Consider the following 22,959-nt stretch of genomic DNA (forward strand, 5'->3'; position numbering starts at 1 on the left):
TGATCGTAAGTGTTCTCACCCCCACACATACACACAAACACACACATACACACACACAAATGTAACTAGGTGAGGTGATGGATATGTTAATTAGTTTGATTATGACAATCACTTCACAGCGAATACGTATATCAATACATCACATTGTACACCTACAATTATATACAATTTTTATTTGTCAATTATAACTCAGAAAGCCAGGGGAAAGAAAGAAATTCCAACTCAAAGAATATCAACTAACTTTATGGTTAATGACCCTCTATAAACAGGACATCCAAACATATAACTTCTATTTATACTTTGATCACTATGTTCTGATGGTACATGTCACACTGAATTGCACTAATACACCTTCTTATTTAAATCAACTTAATAGGGACGATTTCCTTCACCTTTGAAATAAGAACACCAGCCATTCTATATCTATTTTACCAGAACATTATTTAATTATTTTCTTGTGAACAAATCAGTAAAGTGGTTTTGAAAGATATTGGAGAAGCTCCTAAATGACTGTTCCTTGAAGGCACAGAGAGAATTTTGGTGGTCTTTGTATCTCATCTGGAACTATCTTTTCAAATGTTATTTATGCTGCAGGAAAAGCTAGCATCAGAGTTGTAAAATCCACGTACTGTGAGGTATAATTTAGCAACGTTAGATGTAATTGACTACAAGACTGTCTCTGAACAGCATCAAAGTCAGACAACTGAAGTTCTGACATGAAAATATCACGAAGGCAACAAACAGCAGACATTCACGTTGCACTTTTTGAATGTACAATGTTTGATAAGAGCTGACATTTGTGGAGTATGGCAACAGACAGGCCTAGTGCAAAGCAACTCACATGCACTGAATCCTCAAGACCCCCGTTTGCGGGAGAGCCCGCTGTCACTTCCACTTCACAGATGGGAAAACTGAAGGGAGGAGAGGTATGGTAGCTTGCCCAGGGTCTCGAAATCCAGGGCACTTAATTTCAGAGCCCAGGCTTATAACCAACTAGACTATAAAAGGTACTACATTTTAAGAAAAGTCCATCTAATTATTTTGGCAGAAAGGCAGCACGCAGTTTGTTACTGTACCCAAATGTTCTCAGAGCCAAATCAATATTTTCTCTATAAAATCATCAGATTCATTTTGTATGTAAATAAAACCTATCATAAGGCACCTAGGTAAAAATCAACTTACTTCTCTGTAAATTACTGAATAATCCAGGAAATGGATAAATTAATTTTTTTCATTTATGAAAATCACTACATTAATGAATGGCATTCTTTCCTATTTCTTGTGACTCATAGAAACATGAAAAGTACATTATCCACTTGAAAATTTGACCATGTCCTTGCAAGCTGCCACCTCTGCAGAAAACCCACAGGATGAGAGAAAAGGCTTTGGGGAGGAGAAACCATTACATCTGAAGATCAGCAAATACATCGGCCCATCAGTTGTGGATCAAGTTTTCTGAGGCCTGTCATTTAAATCTGCATGACTGTGTTGTGTTCAAGATACCAGGAGCCAAGGCAAAGTCCAGTTCCTCAGTCACGACCCCAAGGCCGTTCAAACATTCCCTCTTGACTCTTGAAAATGGATCTATTTCATCTGGGGGATAATCACCGTGGGGGTCAACACCTGTACCACTAGAAAGTAAATCTTGTCAAGTCCCTGCTCATCACAGGTGCCTGGGATGTCAAATAGGAAAAGGCTTTTTCCTCCAATGTCTTGTCTTGATTGATTTATAGAAAACAACATTACAAGAACGCTCCAGTGGCCTTTTTCAGGAAAGCCTTCACGAAGGATGTCAGCAGAACAGCACATTTCAATGAGAAGACAGACAATATTAAACTTCAGTTCTTCCAGATAAACCTCCACGTAAGAAATAAAGCCTCATATGTCAATTCCCCCAGCACTTTCACACAGGCAAAGAATGTCCCCAAATCCAATTGTTAAGCAAATTAGAAACATTTATTGGGAAAGCATTTTATCTTACCTGAAAAAGAGTTGATGTCACTTGTTTCTTGGATAGATGACTTTGCACATGTTCTACAGCTTGCTTTGAGAATGGCTTTTAAAAATCAAAAAAACAATGTTTTTTCCACAAATATAAAACAGAGCAAACCTCTGTATGTTTTACAATGTCAAACACATAATTTAACACAAAAATTACTAAGCAGTAACCTATAGGGATTCCATCAACATGCATTCTTTAAAAAATCTGTTGGATTCTGCGGGCAAGCCAAACAGACGACTGCTCCTCTGAGCTTCCAGAGTTCTTAGACACCATGTCGAGAAGGATGCTGAGCACGGCGGCATCCAACTGACATATCTAATCCCACAGGAGATCAAGATGACTTCGATTAAAAAAAGGTGTAAGGAATCGTATTATCACCTTACTAAATGCATCATCCCTCAACTGGCTGATACTGGGGTCCTAAAAATGTAAAATTTCTATTATATGAGAGAAAGTGAATGCATGAAAATATACCTAAGAATTAAACGTCAGGGCTGCAAAGCTATATCACAGTGTTGAAAAGACTCTAGGGTAAGGAAAGTCTTGCTGTAACCACAGGGGAGAGGAATTGGTTCTAAAAGAATGAAACTCACACTGACAAAAATTACGCACTCTGTCCTCCCCCAAAACTTCAAATTACGTCTGCAGCAATGCACAAGAAGAAGAGCTTAAAAAGCATATCACACTGCTAAAAACCCTCTAAATTGTTGACCTATACAAAAACTATGTTTACAGAGGCTTTCACAGTGAACACCTGGCATTTACCAAGGTTCAACCATTCCCCAGCACGGTAGCAAGGCACAGAGCATTACAATTAACTCTAGCTCAGAAGTTCGGTAAGCACTGTAGACAGCACAGTAAACACAGAAGCACGAACATATATCACTGTCGTGAGCAGTGCTGTCCAGTCAGGCTCTCTGCGATGCTGGAAGTGCGGTGAACCTGGGGTGACGCGGGAGTTACCAGCCACACGTGGGTACTGAGCCCTTGAAATGTGGCTCATGAGGAATTAAACTTTTAATTCCATTTCGCTTTAATTAATTTAAACAATTTAAATACCCACATGTGGCTAGTGGCTACTGCACTGGACACAGCAGCCCAGGGCTCTGAGGATACTCCTTTGGAAAACAGTCTTCATGTAGAGAGATTACATGGTAAATTTTCATTATGAATTATTCCACTCACTCCTGGTGGAATAATTGCCTAGGAACCTCGTTTATCCTAATGACTGAATTAGATTGTTTCTCTGATTTATCAATACAAGGAAAAAAAATGGTTTCAACCATCCTTCAACTATTAATGAACTACATTAACATAATAATTACAATCCTCCTTATTAATTCAAAGAAAGCATTTAAGATTTTTATTGATCAATATATGATTAGCCTAACTGTTAAAGGAGAGCTAAATGAAAAACAATAAAGTTTAATTTCCTTTAGAAAGTCTAGAATTGAGGTTGGCTTTTTCTTCCATTGATCTGCATTAGCCATTTTATCAATGTTTGCAGTGAAAGTATCCACTTTTGGAAACATACCAAGAGTATATGGAGCAACAGATACCGGATCAGTATTATCAGGAAACAAATGACAAAAACCGAAGAAATGGGTTCCATCCTGGATGAATATCATTTAATTTTTAAACCTCTTCCTCCTACTTTAACTTTCATTCTGGAAATGTTTGAAGGCTGTCTCATATTTACCCATACTAAAGTAATAAAACAAAAAGAGATACTTACATGTGAACAAGACAGCAGCTCCTTCATGATGTAAGTATCATAAATTTGTCGACTTCTACAAAGGCGATCTTCCTCATTCTCAAGCTTTTCATATTCTTTTATCTGGATGGTTAAAAGTTACCGTTGTTAGGTATTGTCTTCCTAGAAACTTCCTTTATTGAAGGATATTACTAGTCTTGGCAGAAACCACTTCCACATGAGATCAAGCAAATTACTTGAATCGGCCATTCCACAGGAAACAACTACTTCTAATGTTGTAATAATGAAGTTGGAATAATTTAAATTCAACTTGGAACATACGAATGGATTTTTTCCTATGATGAACCTTGTCGCTTAAATTTAGAAACACAATATTAGGAAACAAATACTGCCATGGTTACAATTAACTTACGATGCACCAGCCATGGACCATTCATCCTTGCCAATTCTCCTTTCCAAAGCACAAATAATTTAAATTTGTCTGTAATCCAGTTCTAAGAGTTATGATGGGGCTCGTTCTCACTCCCCTCACCCCTCACTGTATATATATATATACACACACATACACACACACACACACACATATATTCTTTTTTTACATTCTCTTCCATTATAAGTTATTATAAGGTATTGAGTATAGTTCCCTGTGCTATACAGGAGGTCCATGTTGGTTATCTGTTTTATATAGAGTAGTGTGTATATTTTAACCCCAAACTGCTAATTGATCCCTCCCCCCCCATCTTTTGGTAACCATAAGTTTGTTTTCTATGTCTATGAGTCTATTTCTGTTTTGTAAATAAGTTCGTTTGTATCATTTTTTTAGATTCCACATATAAGCAATATCATATATTTGTCTTTCTCTGTCTGGTTTACTTCACTTACTATGATAATCTCTAGGTCCACCCATGTTGCTGCAAATGGCATTATTTCATTCTTTTGTATGGCTGAGTAATATTCCATTGTGTGTGTGTGTGTGTGTGTGTGTGTGTGTATACACATACACACACACACACACACACACACACATCTTCTTAATCCATTCATCTGTCGGTGGACACTTAGGGTGCTTCCATGTCTTGGCTACTGTAAATAGTGCTGCTATGAATACTGGGGTGCATGTATCTTTTCAAATTATATTTTTCTCCAGAAGGAAAACACTTTTTTAATGAAGGAGCAATTCAGCAATGTTGGCATAACCAAAGGACCTGGGCTTAATCATCCAAGGTTAATTCAGGAGAACATGTCTAAAGGTTCAAATACCATGCCAGATGCAAGTATGGTAGCTGCAAGGAAACAGAAGCCAGACACAGAAATCTGAGGCAGAGTCAGAAAACAAAGGACTCTAGTTTGGTAGATTTCTTTTGATGTTTTGTTTTAGTAAGTTCCAGAAATTAATGCCAGAATGCTAGGATAGAACAGGTGGACTGTTAGTGAACCAAAGGCAAACGTTTCTGCCTAAACATACAAACTCTAGGAAAACTAAACCTTCATGGAATCATTATCCTTGAAAACAAGTGTAATGAAACCTAAGTCTATGTTCTGGGGACCTATAAAGCAAGCTGACACCTGGTTAAGCAAATGCTGATTCTATGGGAGTTTTCTATGAACTGTAATAATCTGACGATACAGAAAATTCTAGTTTCTTGCACAAATGATGATCTGAACCACAATTCTGGCTTTAGTAAGTGCCTCGTATCTCATAAACTCCAACTTGAACGACAGAAAAGGTTAATTCTTAGTAGGCAAAGAAACAGCCTAAAGCATCCCTGGCTGTAATTCACTTTCTATTATCAGTAAGACCACTAATTAAAGAACATGCAGTCAAGTATCAATTGGCTCTAGACAGGATGTCCTGATGTGCAGAGCAAATGCCACCCCTAATTCTGGCAGTCAGGTTGTCCAGGGAACCTGAGCAGGCAGAGGCCCGAGTTCAAGGTGAAAAGTCTCTACTACAGCAGAACAGAAGCTTCGCCATCAATGATGAACATTCACTAACCGTGTAGTCCTCCCTTTCTGCTGTGGTGGTTACAAAGCTCACAGCTGAACATGTAGCCAAAAAAATGCAATAATCATCATTGATTCTGCTCTTTTGCTCACACCCCTGTCCCCACCACCCCCTATATCCAATTCATCAGCCAGTCATGTTGGCTTTATATTCAAAATATATCACAAACCAGGGCCCTCCTTCAGGTAATAGTGAACTAAACTCTAACAACAATTCTGGACATATATAAAACCCAACTACACTGGACCACTGGAGAGTGACCAAAAGTACACAGATAATGGAAAAGGGGCATCAAACGGAAGCTGGAAAGTAAGAGAGGATATTCCTGAAAATGAAGAGCCAGAGCAGAGCTCCAAAATTTTACGTACAAACTCTCAAAATCTCTGCTGGACCCCATAATGACATGTGAGCATGACAGACCCAAAGCAGTCCAGCTAAGGTTAAAAGATCTGAACAAGATTCAGTTGCTACCCACTGTATGAGAAGACAGAGCATCAAGTCTGAGTAAGCCAAATTAACTGCTGAGACAAAAAAAATCAATACCCTTTGGAGAAGCAGAGTTTAGAGTATCTACAATATCAATGGACAAGATACAATCTAAAATTACTCTATCTATGAAGAAACAGAGAAATGTAGCTCACACGTAAGAGAACAGACCATCAGTGAAGACCAATCCAAGATGATTCTGATGGAATTATCAGACAAGGATTTTAAAGGAGTCGTTAAAACTATACTAAAAGATGTACAGAAAATATGCATGTAATGAATAAGAAGATAGGAAATAGCAGCAGAAAAATAGTAACTAAGAAAATAACCACATGGAAATCTTATGTGAAAAAAAATTCAATGGATGGACATAATCACAGGCTAGAGTTGGCAAAAGAATCAATGCATTTGAAGACAGCTCCATAAAAATTATCTAATCTGAAGAAAAGAAAGAAAAAAAATTGGGGGGGAAAAATGGAACAGGGAATCAGTGATATCTAGGATAATATCGAAAGATCAAACATACTTATGATTGGAATTCTAGAGAGAGGAAAAAAAAGAGACTGGGGTAGAAATAATGTTTTATAATGGCCCAAATTTTACCAGATTTGGTGAAACATATAAATTGACAGATTCAAGAAACTAAGTGAAAGCCACAAAGGATAAACACAATATCTGAAATTACTCCACTAAAATGCACCTCCTCAGAAGTCAGTCTTTGACCCAGCAATTTAAGGTGGCCACCAAATCACAATACATCACATTGAGTTGTGAGTCTGTTTTGAATCACTGCATAGCAGTTATCATTTCCTGATATATTTCCTATTCATTTATTACTGGTTTATTGTCTGTTTCAACAAAAATAGGAGCTCAAAGAGAGCAAAGACTTTGTCCATCTTGTTCATCCAAACAATGCTTCCCAGCATTAGTGTTTGATAAATACTGGTTGCATGAGTGAAGAAAAGTCTGCGTAGTAACTGTACCTCTGATCTTATATTTTCTGTTTTCCGTGATTTATCATTAAATCTAGGTGTAATGTAAATATTTTTATAAGCTGCCTCTAAATCTAACTGGAACAAGGAAGTGTATAAACCAACACACCGAGCAGTAGCTACGTGTCAGGTGCTGTTCTGGTGTGTTGCATACACACATGACAACCCTAAGGACAGACACTGCTATCACCCTAATTTTTAGCTGAGGAAACCCAGATAGAGTGAAGCAAGACTCCTTGCCCAACTTCAGGCAGCTAGTCACTACCAGTGTCCAAATCCAAATCCAGATGTTCTCAGTTTAGAGCTGGAACTCTTTACCACCATGTTACAGCATATACCTAATCAGCATATTATAGATATTACAGTTTAGAAAGCAACTGTCCATCTGGCATCCCATTTGAGACTCTCAATTAGCCTGTGAAATAGCAGGAGATGATTACTAACCTCATTTCATAAAGTAAGAGATGCTCAAATATTAAGTCCCCATTCTATGAGCTCAAGTACAGGACAGTGTCTTGGTTCACATTTGTAAGCTCTGGGTCTGACACAAGGTAGATGCTTCAGGGTTTGCTCAATGACCAGCACCATATCCCACAGCAAGTGAGAGGGGCACAGCTGCACCTAGATCCTAGCTGGGCCTGCTGTTTAGGAGTCAAACAATGGGCAAGTGAAAATACTGATGACACACACACCCCAGCAGCAAGCATATATTAAGTACTCCATGGGCATTACATGCGACAGACAGTGTAAGAATCAGAGAAGCAAAGCAGTCACGGAAGACTGGGATGACTGTACAGACAGGCTTCACGGGAGAATACAGAAACTGACCTTGGCCTTAAACGAAGCAAGGCTTTCCACAAGCCGAGAAGGGGAAACTGCATCCTAGGCTGGGGGAAGGACATAAGGAAAGTAATAAAAAGAAGAATTGGGCTCGGTGGGTTCAGGTAATATTGGTTACTGGAAGGTCTACGTGAGAAGGTAGTGAAAGATAAAGAGGGAAAGGTAAGCGATAACTAACGCAGAGATATGTGAGTGTTGGAAGAAGCAATTAGGACTTTAGACCACAGGAAAATGGGTAACCACTAAAAGTCTGCGGACACAGAAAAATGGAAATACAATGGACAACATACACATTGCAAGATATCTGACAACAGAGTTTTCTAGGGATCAGGATCATAAAACTAGAAATTAAAGAATCCACTAGGCTGGTGAAACCAAGGAGTCAGAATGACTGATAACTTCAATCTTGGAGGCTGTACTGACTTACACAACTGTATTTGAAACTCCAAGGTGGATGGTATTGTCAATTAAAGAACACAAAGCAAGTTGCTGAGGAGCCCTGAAGCATTTTCCTCCAAGGGGATAACCTGATAGGCCAGATCCATCACACCAGGCCAGGAGAGAGGACAGAAGAGCTGCAGAACAAGCTAACGAAGAGAAACTCCAATGCCTAAAGTTCAAATGGAAACACATCAGCAGTAGTCACCACCATACTGGCCAGAAGTGCTTAAGAAATAACTATGTAGGTTGCCCATCTGTTTCATCTACTAAAGGAGATTGCTTTCTATTTGACAAAGCAGCTGAGTACATGCTGAAATTGGAGAGGTGAAGCTTTTAAGAACACAGGAAAGAAAAAAAATTTTTGACACATCAAGCTGTGAGTCTCGTCCAGATAAAACGCCTGATTCAGACTGAAATAATAAAGTCACTTCATACTCAGTGGAATCCTTTTGGATTTAGCTTACTTTTTTTTCACATGATGCTAAATGTGCATCATCATTTGATCATTCTTCCTGGAAATACATTAATATAATTTTAAAAATGTAGAAAAATGTCATTTTCATGTATATCAATAAACCAGGAAAAAAGGGAATATTCTTCCAATTTTCAAAGATACAAAGATTACTAATATCAGCCCTAATTATGCCATGCTTTCTTTGGACCATTTCAAATGTTTTAGGGTAAAGACAGATCATGCTAATAATATTAGCATATGTCATTTCTAAAATATATTTCAATTAATATATTCTCTAATTTCAATTTTAATTTCCTCTTTGACCCATAAATTATTTAGAAGTTATTTGTTTCCAGGCAGCTAAGGATTTCTTACTTAACACTTATTAAATTTGAGCTTAGGTCCACTGTGGTCAGAGAACATACTCTGAACAATTTCAATCTTGAAATTTGTAGAAAGTTTTCTTTAGGGTCCAGCATATGATCTATTTTGGTAAATGTTTCATATGTGGTTTAAAGAATGCAAAACTCTGTTTTTGCTGGGTCAATTAGGTCAAGTTTATTCATCACTTTATTAAGATCTTCTATATCCTTACTAATTTTTTGCCTGTTTGTTCTACAAGCTCTTGAAGTATGTGGGTATCCCACTAGGGTTGTAGAATTATTTTGTTTTGGATCTTCCTGCCAATTTTTGCTTTAAATATTTTAAAGTTCTGTTATTTGTAAGATACAGATGCTGACTCCTCAATCATTATGAAATAATCTCTCTTTATCTCAAAGTAGCATTGCCATGTACTTTGTCTGATATTAGTATAGCTATACCAGCTTTGCTTCATTTAGTGTGTATATATATTACATATCCTCTTCCATACTTCTGTTTGAAGTATGTCACTTCTTTAAAAATTAAAAAAAAAATTGAATCACTATACTGTACACCTGTAACTTATATAATATTGTACAGCAACTATAGGTTAATCAAAAAATAAAATTATCTTAAAATACATAAACAAAGCATCTCACTTGTAAGCAGTATATAACATGGTTTTGGTTATTTATCCAGTCTGACAAACTTGGTCTTTTACTGGGAGTATTTAGTCCATTTATATTAAATGTTAATCATCAATATTTATATAGATGAATTTATAGCTACCACCTTACTCTTTATTTTCAATTTGACCTCCTACTTTATGTCCACCTTTTATTCTTTTTTTTTTTTTTGGATTAATACAATGTTGTTTTATTCCATATCTCCTCTCTTTTAACATACATATTTTATTCTTTTAAAAGTTACCTTAGAGATTACAATATGCATCCTTTACAAGTCAATGCAAATTATTATTTTTACTATCCCCAATAATCCTAGAATCTTAAAATATTTTAACTTTATTAACCCCTCTCCTGCCTTTTGTGCTACTCTCATACATTTTAGTTTTACACACACTTTAAACTCTAAAAACATATTATAGTTTTGTATGGTCAACACTCATATATTTCACATACACATTTACCCTTTATGATGTCTTTCATTCCTTCCTGCATTTCCATCTGGGGTAATTTCCCTTCTGCTTACAGTAGCTCCCTTTAGTATTTATGGTAATGCAGTTCCACTACTGACAAATTCTCTCAGTTTTCATCTGAAAATATCTTTGTTTCACCTTCATTTTTGAAGGAAGTTTTGGCTGAGGAAAGAATTCTAGGTTGGCAGCTTTTTTCTCTCATTACTTTAAATATGGACATTTCATTGTCTGTCTTTCTTTTTTCTTAATCATTTATTTTAATATGTCACAGTCGTTTCGTTCATATTACTGCCCCTTTAAAAATGAGGTGCCTTTTTCTAACCTCTGGTTGCTTTTAAAATTTTCTCTCTGTCACAGGTTTCCACAGTCTTATACTGATGTGCAAAGATACGTTTCCTCTGTACTCATCCTGCTAAGTTTTTTGAATCTGTAAGCTGCTGACTTTCATCATTTTGTAATATTCTTAGTATTATATCCTCAAATACTGCTTCTTTCCCATTCTCTCTCTTCCTTTCTGGGAGTCCAACTTTACATGTGTTAGACATTTTAGGCATGCCTCACATGTCTCTAACGCCCTTATTTCTTTTTTATATTCTTTTTTCTCTGTATTTCGGTTTGAGATGACCTTCTGACCTGCTTCCCTATTCATTAATCATGTCTCACATTGTGACAATCTGCTACTGGCTCTAACCACTAGGTTCTAATTTCAAATACTTTATGTTCTAGAATATCTGTTTGGTTTTCCACAATACATTCAAATTATGCTGAAACTCTCTATTCCTCCATCTAATTATTTTTTCCATCTTTTCCTCTATTGTCTGGAACATATTATTTACAGTTATTTTCAGGTACTTGTCAGCTAACTCCAATATCTGATTCATCTGCAGGTCTGCTTGTATTGCCTTGTTTATAAGTCACGTGATCTTGCTTCTTAGATGGAAAATCATTTTTTACTGTATGGTGAAGATTGGAGAGTCTCTATATACTGTTATTTTCTACCTGCAAAAGAGACAGAGGGCTCCCCTTATTCTCTGCTGCACAGGTAGAGAGGGAGTTCATCACCCAACAGGGGGTTGAGCTGGGCTGGTCTGGTCTGCCATTTGTGTAGGACTCAGTCTGCCTCTGGTTGGTCCCTGTTCCTAAGGCCTGGGTCTCCATGGAGTTCAATGAGATCTCTGTCTCCTCAGCACTGGATTCAGTTCTGCCCTTAAGAAGTCTTCAGGATAGCTCTTTGGCCCCCGGCCCACTCGAGCTTCAAAACTTGGCATGTGTCTTGAGCAGGGGACTCATCATGTTTTGGGGGTTCCTCCAGCTTCATCGTTTTTTTTTTTTTTTAATATGTTTGATGTTATAATTTTTTTATTGTTTTTGGGGGGTTTTTTGGGGGATGGGAGGGTGAGGGTTTGTCTGCACCACACGGCTATGGGACCCTAGTTCCCTGACCAGGGACTGAACCCAGGCCCTTGGCAGTGAGAGCACGCAGTCCTAACCACTGGACCGCCAGGGAATTCCCAGCTTCATCTGTTTACTCCAGATCCAGAAACCTCTTCTGGTTTTTCTGTCTTCCAGAAGCAGCCTCCTGCCAGGGGCCAAAGTTGGATTCTCATCTGCCCACCACACCTGGACCAGCCGCCGCCCCAGGTGATAAGTGGTTATGGCTCTTCAGTGGGGTTTTCATCTCTTGCCTGTTCTGTTTTTGGATTCCTGCCACAACAGGTGTACATTTCAATACCGTTTAATACCACAAGGCTGTGGGAGGTTTCAATGCGTCTTCCAGAAGCTCTTGGCCTGCCTCTTCAGATCCCCTCCCAATGTCTTGCTGGGAGAACCAGCTGTGGGTTTGAGGCCACCCTTTCCCACCAAGTCTCCAATTTGTCACTCTAGTAATGTGTGACCATAAAACTTTGCTAGTTTCTCTTTCACCCAGTAGCAGCCCCCTGCCTCGGCTTCTGTGTCCAGAATCAGCAAGCTTCTGCAGAAAATAAAATGGCTGGTAATGCTCAGTGCACCTCTGAATGATTCTCCCTCCTCTGGAATTTTAGTCCAACTCTTCCTCACTGATTCCAGAACACTATAGAGCTTTAAAAATATGATTTTTATAGTTGTTGTCAGCATCTCTAATAAACTATATCTTGTAGTACTAATTACTTTTGACGAATTTCTAAGATATCTAGTAGTCTTAATATTTTCCAAAGTACAGTTTAAATATGCTTTTGAAATAAAAGCATTGATAAAACAGTCACTTCTTACCTCTTCATAAAACTTCACCTGAGGTACAGCTTCATTAATTTCATTCAAACAAAAATCTTTAAATAGCAAGAAACCTAAAGAAAAAGAATAAAAAATTTCAGGGTGGGCGATGAATGTAAATTTTATCCCACAGGGTGTTTTCAAATTCATTTGTTTCAACCTCTTCCTCCCCTACCCTTAAAATACAAAAGGGGGTTTCAAGAGGCTACTTAATGCCTAAAAGGAAATAATCCAGGTAAAGTAAGAGGATCACACACCTAGTTCCTTGCTTTGAGGTTCCTTCTCTCTTGGCAACCCCCCTCCCACTTCTAAAAAATGCACAATTAACAGTGCTAGTGGTTACCACCACTTAGTGCTACTGGTCACCAGAACAAGTGGAAGATTAACCAAAGAAATCAGAGATACAGGTAATACAGAAGTTGGTAAGAGTCACCATGGAGCTAATAAATGCTACGCCCACAGAAACAGAACTAAAACTCCCTTAAGAAAAAAAAAAAGGAAGTACTTTCCTAACCTTTCTAGCCTTTTCTCTCACCACTTATTAGCTCAAGTCCCTCCAAGTCCCTACCAAATACCTCGTGCCAGAGCAGATCACCCATTCCCAGATGGTGCTTTTCTCCTTCACAACTCCACGCCTCATCTTCAAGCAATCAGTACCTTCTGCCCGGGATACCACCCCCATTGCACAGTGCCTGTTACACAGTGGGAGGCCAATAAATATGTGTTGAAAGAATGTTTGTTTGCATGGCCCTTCCAACATGCCTCTGCCAAAGTGCTCACCCTGGTTAATTATCTGATTTACAAGTCTCCCACCCCAGTACCAAACCCAGTGGCCAGCTCAATGCCTCGCACCTAGTCAAGCCTCAGTGAATGAATGAAGCTGGAGAGGACAAGCTGACACCAGACTGAGCGCAGAGATACTGGAAGACTATGAAAAGTCAAAAGCAATGAGAAGGTCCAAACAATTAAAGGATTGTTAGGAGAGACAGAAATCACAGAAAAAATAAAGTGAAGAAAGACTCACAAAAAGTCTAAAATGTTGGGCAAAGGTAGATCAGAACTCCCCAGGTAGGACAGGAAGGAAGCAGCTTTGACAAGATTTTCATTCAAGTTAACATGAGAGTTATATAACTTGAGCTTGTCTGTTGTTGCCCCATAAATTCCCCTCCATGCTTCCAGGAACATGACCTTTGAAAACGGTAAATGTTTGTTCAGTGGAACTAGAAGAAAGGTATTTGGACTACTTGGTTAAATAGGCAAGACCAGACTAACAGGGGCTGGGTGCACAGCTCCAGCAGGAGCACGGCTGTGCTCATATTGTCAAGGAACTGCAGCGAGGCCAACATATGGAGGGAGTAGGGAATTCAAGAAGCAGATGAGTAGGAAGAACTGAAGATGTGAATCTCTACCGATTTGCATGTTAATATTTTTATTTTAAATAAGAGAAAGGTTGACTTTTTGTTCTCATTCATTTCAGAGTAATTTCCGATTTCCCTTGTCATTTCTTCTTTGGCTCATGAGTCATTCAGGAATGTGTAGTTTAATTTCCAGATATTTGGGAGGTTTTTTTTCACGTATTTTTGGGATATTGATTTCTGTTTAATTCTGTTGTGGTCAGAGAACACATTCAGTAGGACTTCCAATGCTTTTAAATTTATTGAAACTTGGTTTTGGTCCCAAACTTGGTCCCTCTAGGTGAATGTTCCAAGGGTACTTGAAAAAAAAAAAGAAAAACAGTATATAGGGTGGAGTGTTTCATTAAATAAAGTAAAAAGGCAATTAGGCCAAGTTGGTTGATAGGGTTGTCCTGGTCCTCTAAATCTTACTGAATGTCTATTTATTCTCTCCATTATCGGTGGAGGACTGTTGAAATCTCCACCTGTAAATTGGAAGGGAGGGGAAAGAAAGAAGGAGGAGGATGAAGAAAGGGAGTTGAATGAATACACATCCAACTTAATATGTTGTTACCTACTTCTTTAATGCAATTTCCATCATCAATGTGTAAGATAAGCCAAAGAATTATTTGGAACATCGTATAGGGGGAAAAAAACAGTATTTTCCTCCTGTCTGTACATAAACTGAAGCATTACTTTCTATCACAGCAGCTGTTAAAATGGAGCAGCCAGAAGAAAGATATTTTGCCTTTTGGATACATCCTAGATCATTGTGTTCCAGGCTGAATGCAATTTACCTTCATTAGACTTAAATTACATTAAAAAAAAAAAAATGAAGCATTACTCAGATTAGAACAAAAGCTAAAGGGCAAAAATAAGGAAATAATTTGCCTAACTGGTTCACTTCATTGGTGCGATTTCTCCAGATTTCAAAGAATAAAAAGTAGTGACCCAACACCTGCTTACTAGGTAACTGTGGAATGTGTTTACCCTTGTTTCTATATTTGAACCACTGCAAACTGCCTGAATACTGATTAACTTCCGAGTGTATGTAATATCCAGGAAAGGCAAACTATCCCAATTTGCCACTAAAATATTTTGCAAAAATTAGTAGAGGGCTTCCCTGGTGGCGCAGTGGTTGAGAATCTGCCTGCCAATGCAGGGGACACGGGTTCGAGCCCTGGTCTGGGAAGATCCCACATGCCACGGAGCAACTAGGCCCGTGAGCCACAATTACTGAGCCTGCGCGTCTGGAGCCTGTGCTCCGCAACAAGAGAGGCCGCGATAATGAGAGGCCCGCGCACCGCGATGAAGAGTGGCCCCCGCTTGCCACAACTAGAGAAAGCCCTCGCACAGAAATGAAGACCCAACACAGCCAAAAATAAATAAATAAAAATTAAAAAAAAAAAATTAGTAGAAAGAATTGTATTATCTTTTTTTTTAAATTAATTTATTATTTATTTATTATTTATTTCTGGCTGTGTTGGGTCTTCATTTCTGTGCGAGGGCTGTCTCCAGTTGCGGCAAGCGAGGGCCACTCTTCATCGCGGAGCGCGGGCCTCTCACTATCGCGGCCTCTCTTGTTGCGGAGCACAGGCTCCAGACGCACAGGCTCAGCAGTTGCGGCTCAAGGGCCCAGTTGCTCCGTGGCATGTGGGATCCTCCCAGACCAGGGCTCGAACCCATGTCCCCTGAATTGGCAGGCAGGTTCCCAACCACCGCGCCACCAGGGAAGCCCTGTATTATCTTTTATAAAAGATCAATTAAGAACTTTTGAAAGCATTAAATATGCGTGGTTTCTATAGGAAATTGAAATATAACCACCTAAAAAATTAAAAAGAGGGAAAGAAAAATATGAAAAAAATCTGGTAAGAAATAATACCTGTCCTAGGTTTTACCAAGGAGATTCAAACACTGGGAAGGAGGATAGACTGCATAACTGCAAAAAGTTCCTACCAAAATTTACTCATTTGACAAAGCATTTACTGAGTGTCTACTAAGAGTCACCGTGCTATATGTTGGTGAAGACAGAGTTTTTCCATAAGAGACTTGTGGGTTTGTGTAAGGGGCAGACAACAAAGTAGTAAACAAATGAAATAACTGTAATTTATTGTAAATGATATAAAGGAATTAAATATGATGCTGAGATCAATGATAAAACAGAATGTCAATAAGACCTCTCTGAGCTGTGGGATAAACAAAGTACAAAGCATTTCAGATTAGAAAAGGCCAGAATGCCTAATCTCACACCTTCTATTCAACATTGTGAGGTCTTAGCCAGTGCAATAAGAAAAGGAAATAAAACTTACTAAAATTGAAAAGGAAGAGTTAAAATTAATTTTATTCCTAGACAACGTGATTAACTATATAACAAATCCCACCTACAAAATAACTACTAGAATATATAAGTGAATTTAGGAAGATCCATAAATGACCATAAAATACAAGGTCATTTAGCTAAAAGAATCAATGACATTAGATACACTCACATCACACAGTTTTAAGATGGAATTCTGAAACAAGTCCATTTGGAATAACATCAAAAAAGAACCAGTACTTAAGAAAAAATAAATAAGAGATATACAAGGCCACTAAGTGGAAAACTATATAATACGACTGAAAGATATTAAAGAAGATCTAAATAAATGGAAAGATATAGTCAGTTCATGGATTGGAAGAGTCAGTATTGCAGATGTTAATTCTCCCCAAATTGATCTATGGAGTCAATGCAATCCTAATAATAATCCCCATCGGCTTTTTAAAGAAACTGACAAGCTGATTCTAAAATGTATATGGAAATGCGAAAAAACTGGAATACCCAAAACATCTTGAGAAAGAAGCAAAAAGTTCAAGGACTTACACTGCTTAATTTCAAGACTCATTATACAGCCATGGTAATCAACACAGTGTGGTACTGGCATAAGACTAAATCCATGAAACAGAATAGAGGATCCACAAATACATTTATATGTGTTCAACTTATTTTCTACAAAGACAGCAAAGCAATTTATTAGGAAAAGGAAGTCTTTTCAACAAATGCTAGAAAAAACTTATATCCAAATGGGAAAAGAAAAAAAGAAACAAATTTGAAAAAGGCCTATATCTCGTTTATGTATACATTAAAAAAAAACAAAAAACCTCTTACAAATCAATTTTTAAAAGGAAACAACCCAATAAAAGAATGGGCAAAAAATGTGAACACTTCACAAAGGAAGAAATATGACTAGCCAATAAGCACATTAAAAGGGCTCAATACCGTTGGTCATCATGCAAATATAAATTAAATCACTTTGAGATACCACTTCATAACCACTAGAAGGGCAGAGTTAAGAAGACTGATAATATCAAATTTTGGCAACCAGAAGCTCTGTTTGCTGAGAAGCATATATAATGTTTTGGACTCCTCGTGCCTCTGAATCAACAGGCAAAGAGGGGAATTACTGTGCTGGCTGGGATGACTGATGGGCTGTGACTCCACAATGGAGGGAAGGGGAAAGAAGGAAGAAGGGAGGAGAAGAATAAAGGAAAGAAGGGGAAGCTCTTCCTTAGCATCAAATACCAACCAAAAACTATAGAAGGAATGATGGAGTTAGAAAATCAATAGGTGCCAAAACCAGGGGGCAAAAGTTTGATAAGGAACAAAATATTTACACAGTCTCAAGAGTAATTTCCCATAAATTACTTATTACTTACAAAGGGAAAGTAAAGACAGGCCACAGATTTGGAGAAAATATTTGCAATATACATATCTGATAAAGAACCTGTATCCAAAGTATACAAAGAATTCTCAAACCCAATGATGAGAATATAAACAATCCAGTATTTTTAAAAATTGAGCAGAAGATTTGAATACTTTCACCAAAGATGATATATAAATGTAAAATAAGCATGTGAAAAGATGTCCAACATTGTTAGTCATTAGGAAAATGCAAATTAAAAACACAGTGAGATATCATTATATACTTCTTAGAATAGCAAAAAAAAAAAAAAAGAGAGAGAGAGAGACAATGCCATTGCTGATGAGGAGAGGATGTGGAGTAACTGGAACTCTCATAGACTGCTAGTAGGAATGTAGCCTCATTCAAAAACATTTCTTTAAAGTTAAAATATCCATTTACCATTCAACCCAAATAATCACACTCCTAGGTATTTTACCCAATAGGAATGAAAATTTATGTTCACACAAAAATCTGAACACAGATACTTGTAGTAGCTTCATATATAATATCAAAAAACTGGGTATAACCCAAATGTTCTTCAACTGATGGCTGGATAAACTGTGATGTATCCACACAATGGAACGCTACTCAACAAGACAAAGGCATGAACTACTGATACATCCACTATAAGTGAATCTCCAATGCACTGTGCTAAGTGAAAGAAACCAGACCCAAAGGCCACATGCTGAATGAGTCCACTTATGTGTCATTCTGGAAAAGGAGGAACCATAGGAACAACGAGATCAGTGGTTGCCAGGGGTTGGGGTGGGGTGTGGCGGTCAACCATAAAGGGCACTAGAACATTTGCGGAGGTGATGAATTACTCTGTGTCTTGACTTTGGTAGTCGTTATACAACTTTATGCATTTGTCAAAACTCATAGAATTGTACATTGTAGATGGTGAGTTTTACTTAAATTATACCTCAATAAACCTGACTCTTCCTGCCACCCCACCAAAAACAAACAAACAAACAAACAAAAAACTGGTGCTAAAGAAGAAAGAAAAATAAGATTGGGTACATACAGCTAAGCCAGGCATAAGGCTCAAAAAATGTTCCTGAATACTGGCTTTAAGTCGATCACAAATTGGGATCTAAAATTTCCAGAAGCTAATGCATGATCACTTACATCGTTGTCAATCTCTACAGGATGTTTTTCATAAAGCACAAGTTTGTACGGAAGATAAAATCACACAGAGGCATGGGACTAAAATAAGTAATTACAAAGGTTCTGGGTAATGCAGAGGCTGGAAACAACTAGTCTGACACATTCAGGATACACAAGAGTCTTTACAAGTGAAAAGAAAGGAAATCTTAAATGATAACTAGAAAAGCAAACTCAAAAATACAGAAAAAAAGTATACACATGTAAAAACGGAAAACTCCCACAGGGCACCACGCCCCTCCTAGATGAATAATACTAACTTAAATTCCCAATGAATAATTCTCCCTTTCATTTCTTCCAAGTCCCAAGAGGAATAAATAAATATAAATCAAAATGAACATTTAGTTAATTATTTTTATCTACTTCATGCAAACCTTAAATATATTTTTTTATTTGACTCTGCTTATCAAACTAGAACTTTCACTTCCTGACTTAAAACTTTACAGAAGAAAATTAGTAACAAAATTGTAAATAGGTCTTCTAAATATTCAAATTATCTACCCCACCTCCAATTTAAATTCAGCACATACGTGCTCAACAAAATAGTCTTAGATTAATTAATGAGATCACTCATTTAGATAATGGAGAGATTTGGGGCCCTGAATATTAACAGTCTAGTAGACAAAAGCACAAATGGTAATGAACGTGGCCAAAGAAAAATTCAAAGAATGTTCCGAGCAATTGGCTCTTACTTCAAAAGGGAACAAAGGAAATTGGGACTGGGAGGAAAATGTGAAAATTCAGTGGCAAGAAAAGTATATCTAAACCCTTGCAATAGTTGGGATTACTTTCAGCCTTTACCAACATTATGAAATGATGGAAAAGAAAAAAATTTCTGGCTATGCACCATGCCAGTACTCTTTCCAGACTGGGGTCAATTTTTTTCACTTACAACCATTTAATGCACATCTAATAGTAAACAAACAAACTGACAAAATAAAGTGAGATTTAAAATAACTTAAAATAGAAATATTATTCCAACAATCCACCTGATTTATATTTCCCAAAGACGTCTCAAAGAACAATGATTAAAGCTGGCAGTATGGAAATTAGGGTATGTGTGTACATCACAGATTAAACATGGCCAGGACAAAGTGGGGAGGGTGTGTAAAACACACTGGGTCTCAGCAATCCCACTACTGGGCATATACCCTGAGAAAACCAGAATTCAAAGAGTCATGTACCAAATGTTCATTGCAGCTCTATTTACAATAGCCAGGACATGGAAGCAACCTAAGTGCCCATCAACAGATGAATGGATAAAGAAGATGTGGCACATATATACAATGGAATATTACTCAGCCATAAAAAGAAACGAAATTGAGTTATTTGTAGTGAGGTGGATGGACCTAGAGACTGTCATACAGAGTGAAGTAAGTCAGAAAGAGAAAAACAAATACCGTATGCTAACACATATATATGGAATCTAAGAAAAAAAAAAAAAAAGGTCATGAAGAACCTAGGGGCAAGATGGGAATAAAGACACAGACCTACTAGAGAATGGACCTGAGGATACGGGGAGGGGGAAGGGTAAGATGTGACAAAGTGAGAGAGTGGCATGGACATATATACACTACCAAACGTAAAATAGATAGCTAGTGGGAAGCAGCCGCATAGCACAGGGAGATCAGCTCGGTGCTTTGTGACCACCTAGAGGGGTGGGATAGGGAGGGTGGGAGGGAGGGAGACGCAAGAGGGAAGAGATATGGGGACATATGTATAACTGATTCACTTTGTTATAAAGCAGAAACTAACACACCATTGTAAAGCAATTATACTCCAATAAAGATGTTAAAAAAAAAACACACACACACACTGGGTCTAACCATAATTTTAACAAGGAAGAAACAGAATAATAATCAACCAATTAATGCATGTGTGTTCACTTGGTGATAATTCATGAGGCTGTGCACTTGGACTTGAGCACTTTTCTATACATATATTCCATTAAAGGTTTATTTAAAACAAAAAAAAAATCAACCAGTAAGTTTTTTGTTTGTTTGGTTTTGGTTTTTTTTGGCTGCATTGGGTCTTCGTTGCTGCGCGTGGGCTTTCTCTAGTTGCAGTGAGCGGGGGCTACTCCTCGTTGCGGTGCACGGGCTTCTCATTGCGGTGGCTTCTTTTGTTGTGGAGCACAGGCTCGAGGCACACGGGCTTCAGTAGTTGTGGCTCGAGGGCTCTAGAGTGCAGGCTCAGGACTTGTGGTGCACGGGCTTAGCTGCTTCTTGGCATGTGGGGTCTTCCCAGACCAGGGATCGAACCCGTGTCCCCTGCATCGGTAGACGGATTCTTAACCACTGCGCCATCAGGGAAGCCCAACCAATAAGCATTTATGTCATGGTGCTATAAGTGTAAATAAAGGGGTTCTCAGAGCAATTGCAATCTGATTGGAGGTACTGATAGACATACATAAAAGATAATACCTAACTGCGTTGCATTAGTTAAGTGCCATACTCGCTTTGCAGGGAGAGATGCATTGCTTCCTAGATGACGGCACGACCACCTCAACATTCGTCCAGTCTCCTTTCCCATTCGTCCTGCGTGCTGCTGCCTAGATCTGACCATGCCGTTCCCTTGCTTTTGAACTCATCATCGCACAGGACGCTGGAGAAGACCCAGCCTCTAACACCTGCACTGCAATGCACGCCCCGCTCCGCCCCACACCTCCCCAGAGCTACAGCGCCCACCGCACAGCATGGCCGGATGCAAGCGCGGGTCGCTCAACACGCCTCTGTGCCTTCACAGACGCTCCTCACTCCACCTGAAACAGACTCTCCTTCTCAGCGCCCGCTCCCTTCCTGCCAACCATCTCTCCACCCGCTTCCCCACCCCCACCCTTCTCATTCCCTCCAGACTTGACCTGGTTAACAGCCACTTTACCTTCAGGACCTCAACTGAGCATCACGTAATGCAGTAAACTTCGAAGGACTCCCCAGCCCAGCCAGGTGGAGGAGCTATCCCTCTTCTGTGCTCCCACGGCCCTGGGTCCTTAGTGCTTTCAAGGCCACTAACTCGCAACTATCTCTTTTTATCTTATGAATGGACAAAATGGCTCAAAATTGTAAAAATAAATTAAAAAGGTATAAAATGAAAAGTTTCCTTCTGGTCCATGTCCTTCATCTTCCCAGTAGCGCACCCACCACCATCACCTCCAAGGTAATGGCTATTACTGGTTCCTTGTATCTTTTCAGGGAAGTGATGTGTGTTATATCTTGGCCAGGTGCTAAGAAATCCATGTGACTCCTTCACCCAGCTCGATGCAGGAAACTCCGCAGTCCTAGGGACACCAGCGCCACAACATGGCAAGAGCTCGGCACGTGGAGGGGGGCCTCCTGCTAACCCTGCACTGCTACGGATGAGAGAGACTCTCCCATGTGTGGGTCTCTGTTATAGGCGCTGTGTTACCTCCTAACACAGCACAAAGGCAGGCGCAAAGATGAACTCTTATCTCCTACCATACTGTCTCCGTCAGCCTTTTTTTCATAACTCGAGACCTTGGAGATCTTTCTATACTAGTCACGAAGAGCTACCTGGCCGCTCCTTACAGCTGCATTATTCCAGCAGATGGAATGTCAGAAGTTACATAACTTGTTTCCTAATGGTGAACATTTGGGTTGCAGGAAATATTTTGCTTTTACAAAATTGCTGCAATAAATAACCCTCTCCGTACATCATTTCTCATGTGTTCAAGCCTATTTGTAGGACACGTTCCTCCGAGCGAAACTCCTGAGCCAAAGGTTATATAGACATTCTGTTATTTTAATAGACCCAGCCAAATTAGCCCCATCCGAGCAGTACCTGTTCGTACACCCACCGGCAATGCATCAGTTCCTGTTTTTAAACCCACGGCCATACCAAAAGCGTGTTATTAAACTTCTGGATCCTGTGACAATTTGAAAGATTAAGAAAAATATTAATAGTTCAGAGTAATTTGCGCTTTGCCAATTTTTAATCAAGTCGAAAATCTTCTCACATGTTTAGG

The 22,959-nt window shown here is 38.7% G+C and overlaps 1 protein-coding gene across 3 annotated transcripts in view; it reads right to left on the minus strand.

Annotated features, from left to right (window-relative positions):
- Positions 1-22,959, minus strand: part of LOC132347661 (beta-adrenergic receptor kinase 2) — a 121,268-nt gene that overhangs the window by 52,039 nt on the left and 46,270 nt on the right. For 2 of the 3 annotated variants that reach the window (XM_059894386.1, XM_059894388.1), the window contains exons 3-5: positions 12,701-12,774; positions 3,738-3,839; positions 1,982-2,056 (exon numbers count right to left, since the gene is read on the minus strand). In XM_059894386.1, coding sequence (XP_059750369.1) covers positions 1,982-2,056; positions 3,738-3,839; positions 12,701-12,774 — 251 coding nt within the window. The remainder of the gene's footprint in view (positions 1-1,981; positions 2,057-3,737; positions 3,840-12,700; positions 12,775-22,959) is intronic. The other variant, XM_059894387.1, reaches the window with a different exon arrangement.

This window comes from Balaenoptera ricei, chromosome 14, assembly GCF_028023285.1.
Source record: "Balaenoptera ricei isolate mBalRic1 chromosome 14, mBalRic1.hap2, whole genome shotgun sequence".
Taxonomy (NCBI): domain Eukaryota; kingdom Metazoa; phylum Chordata; class Mammalia; order Artiodactyla; family Balaenopteridae; genus Balaenoptera; species Balaenoptera ricei.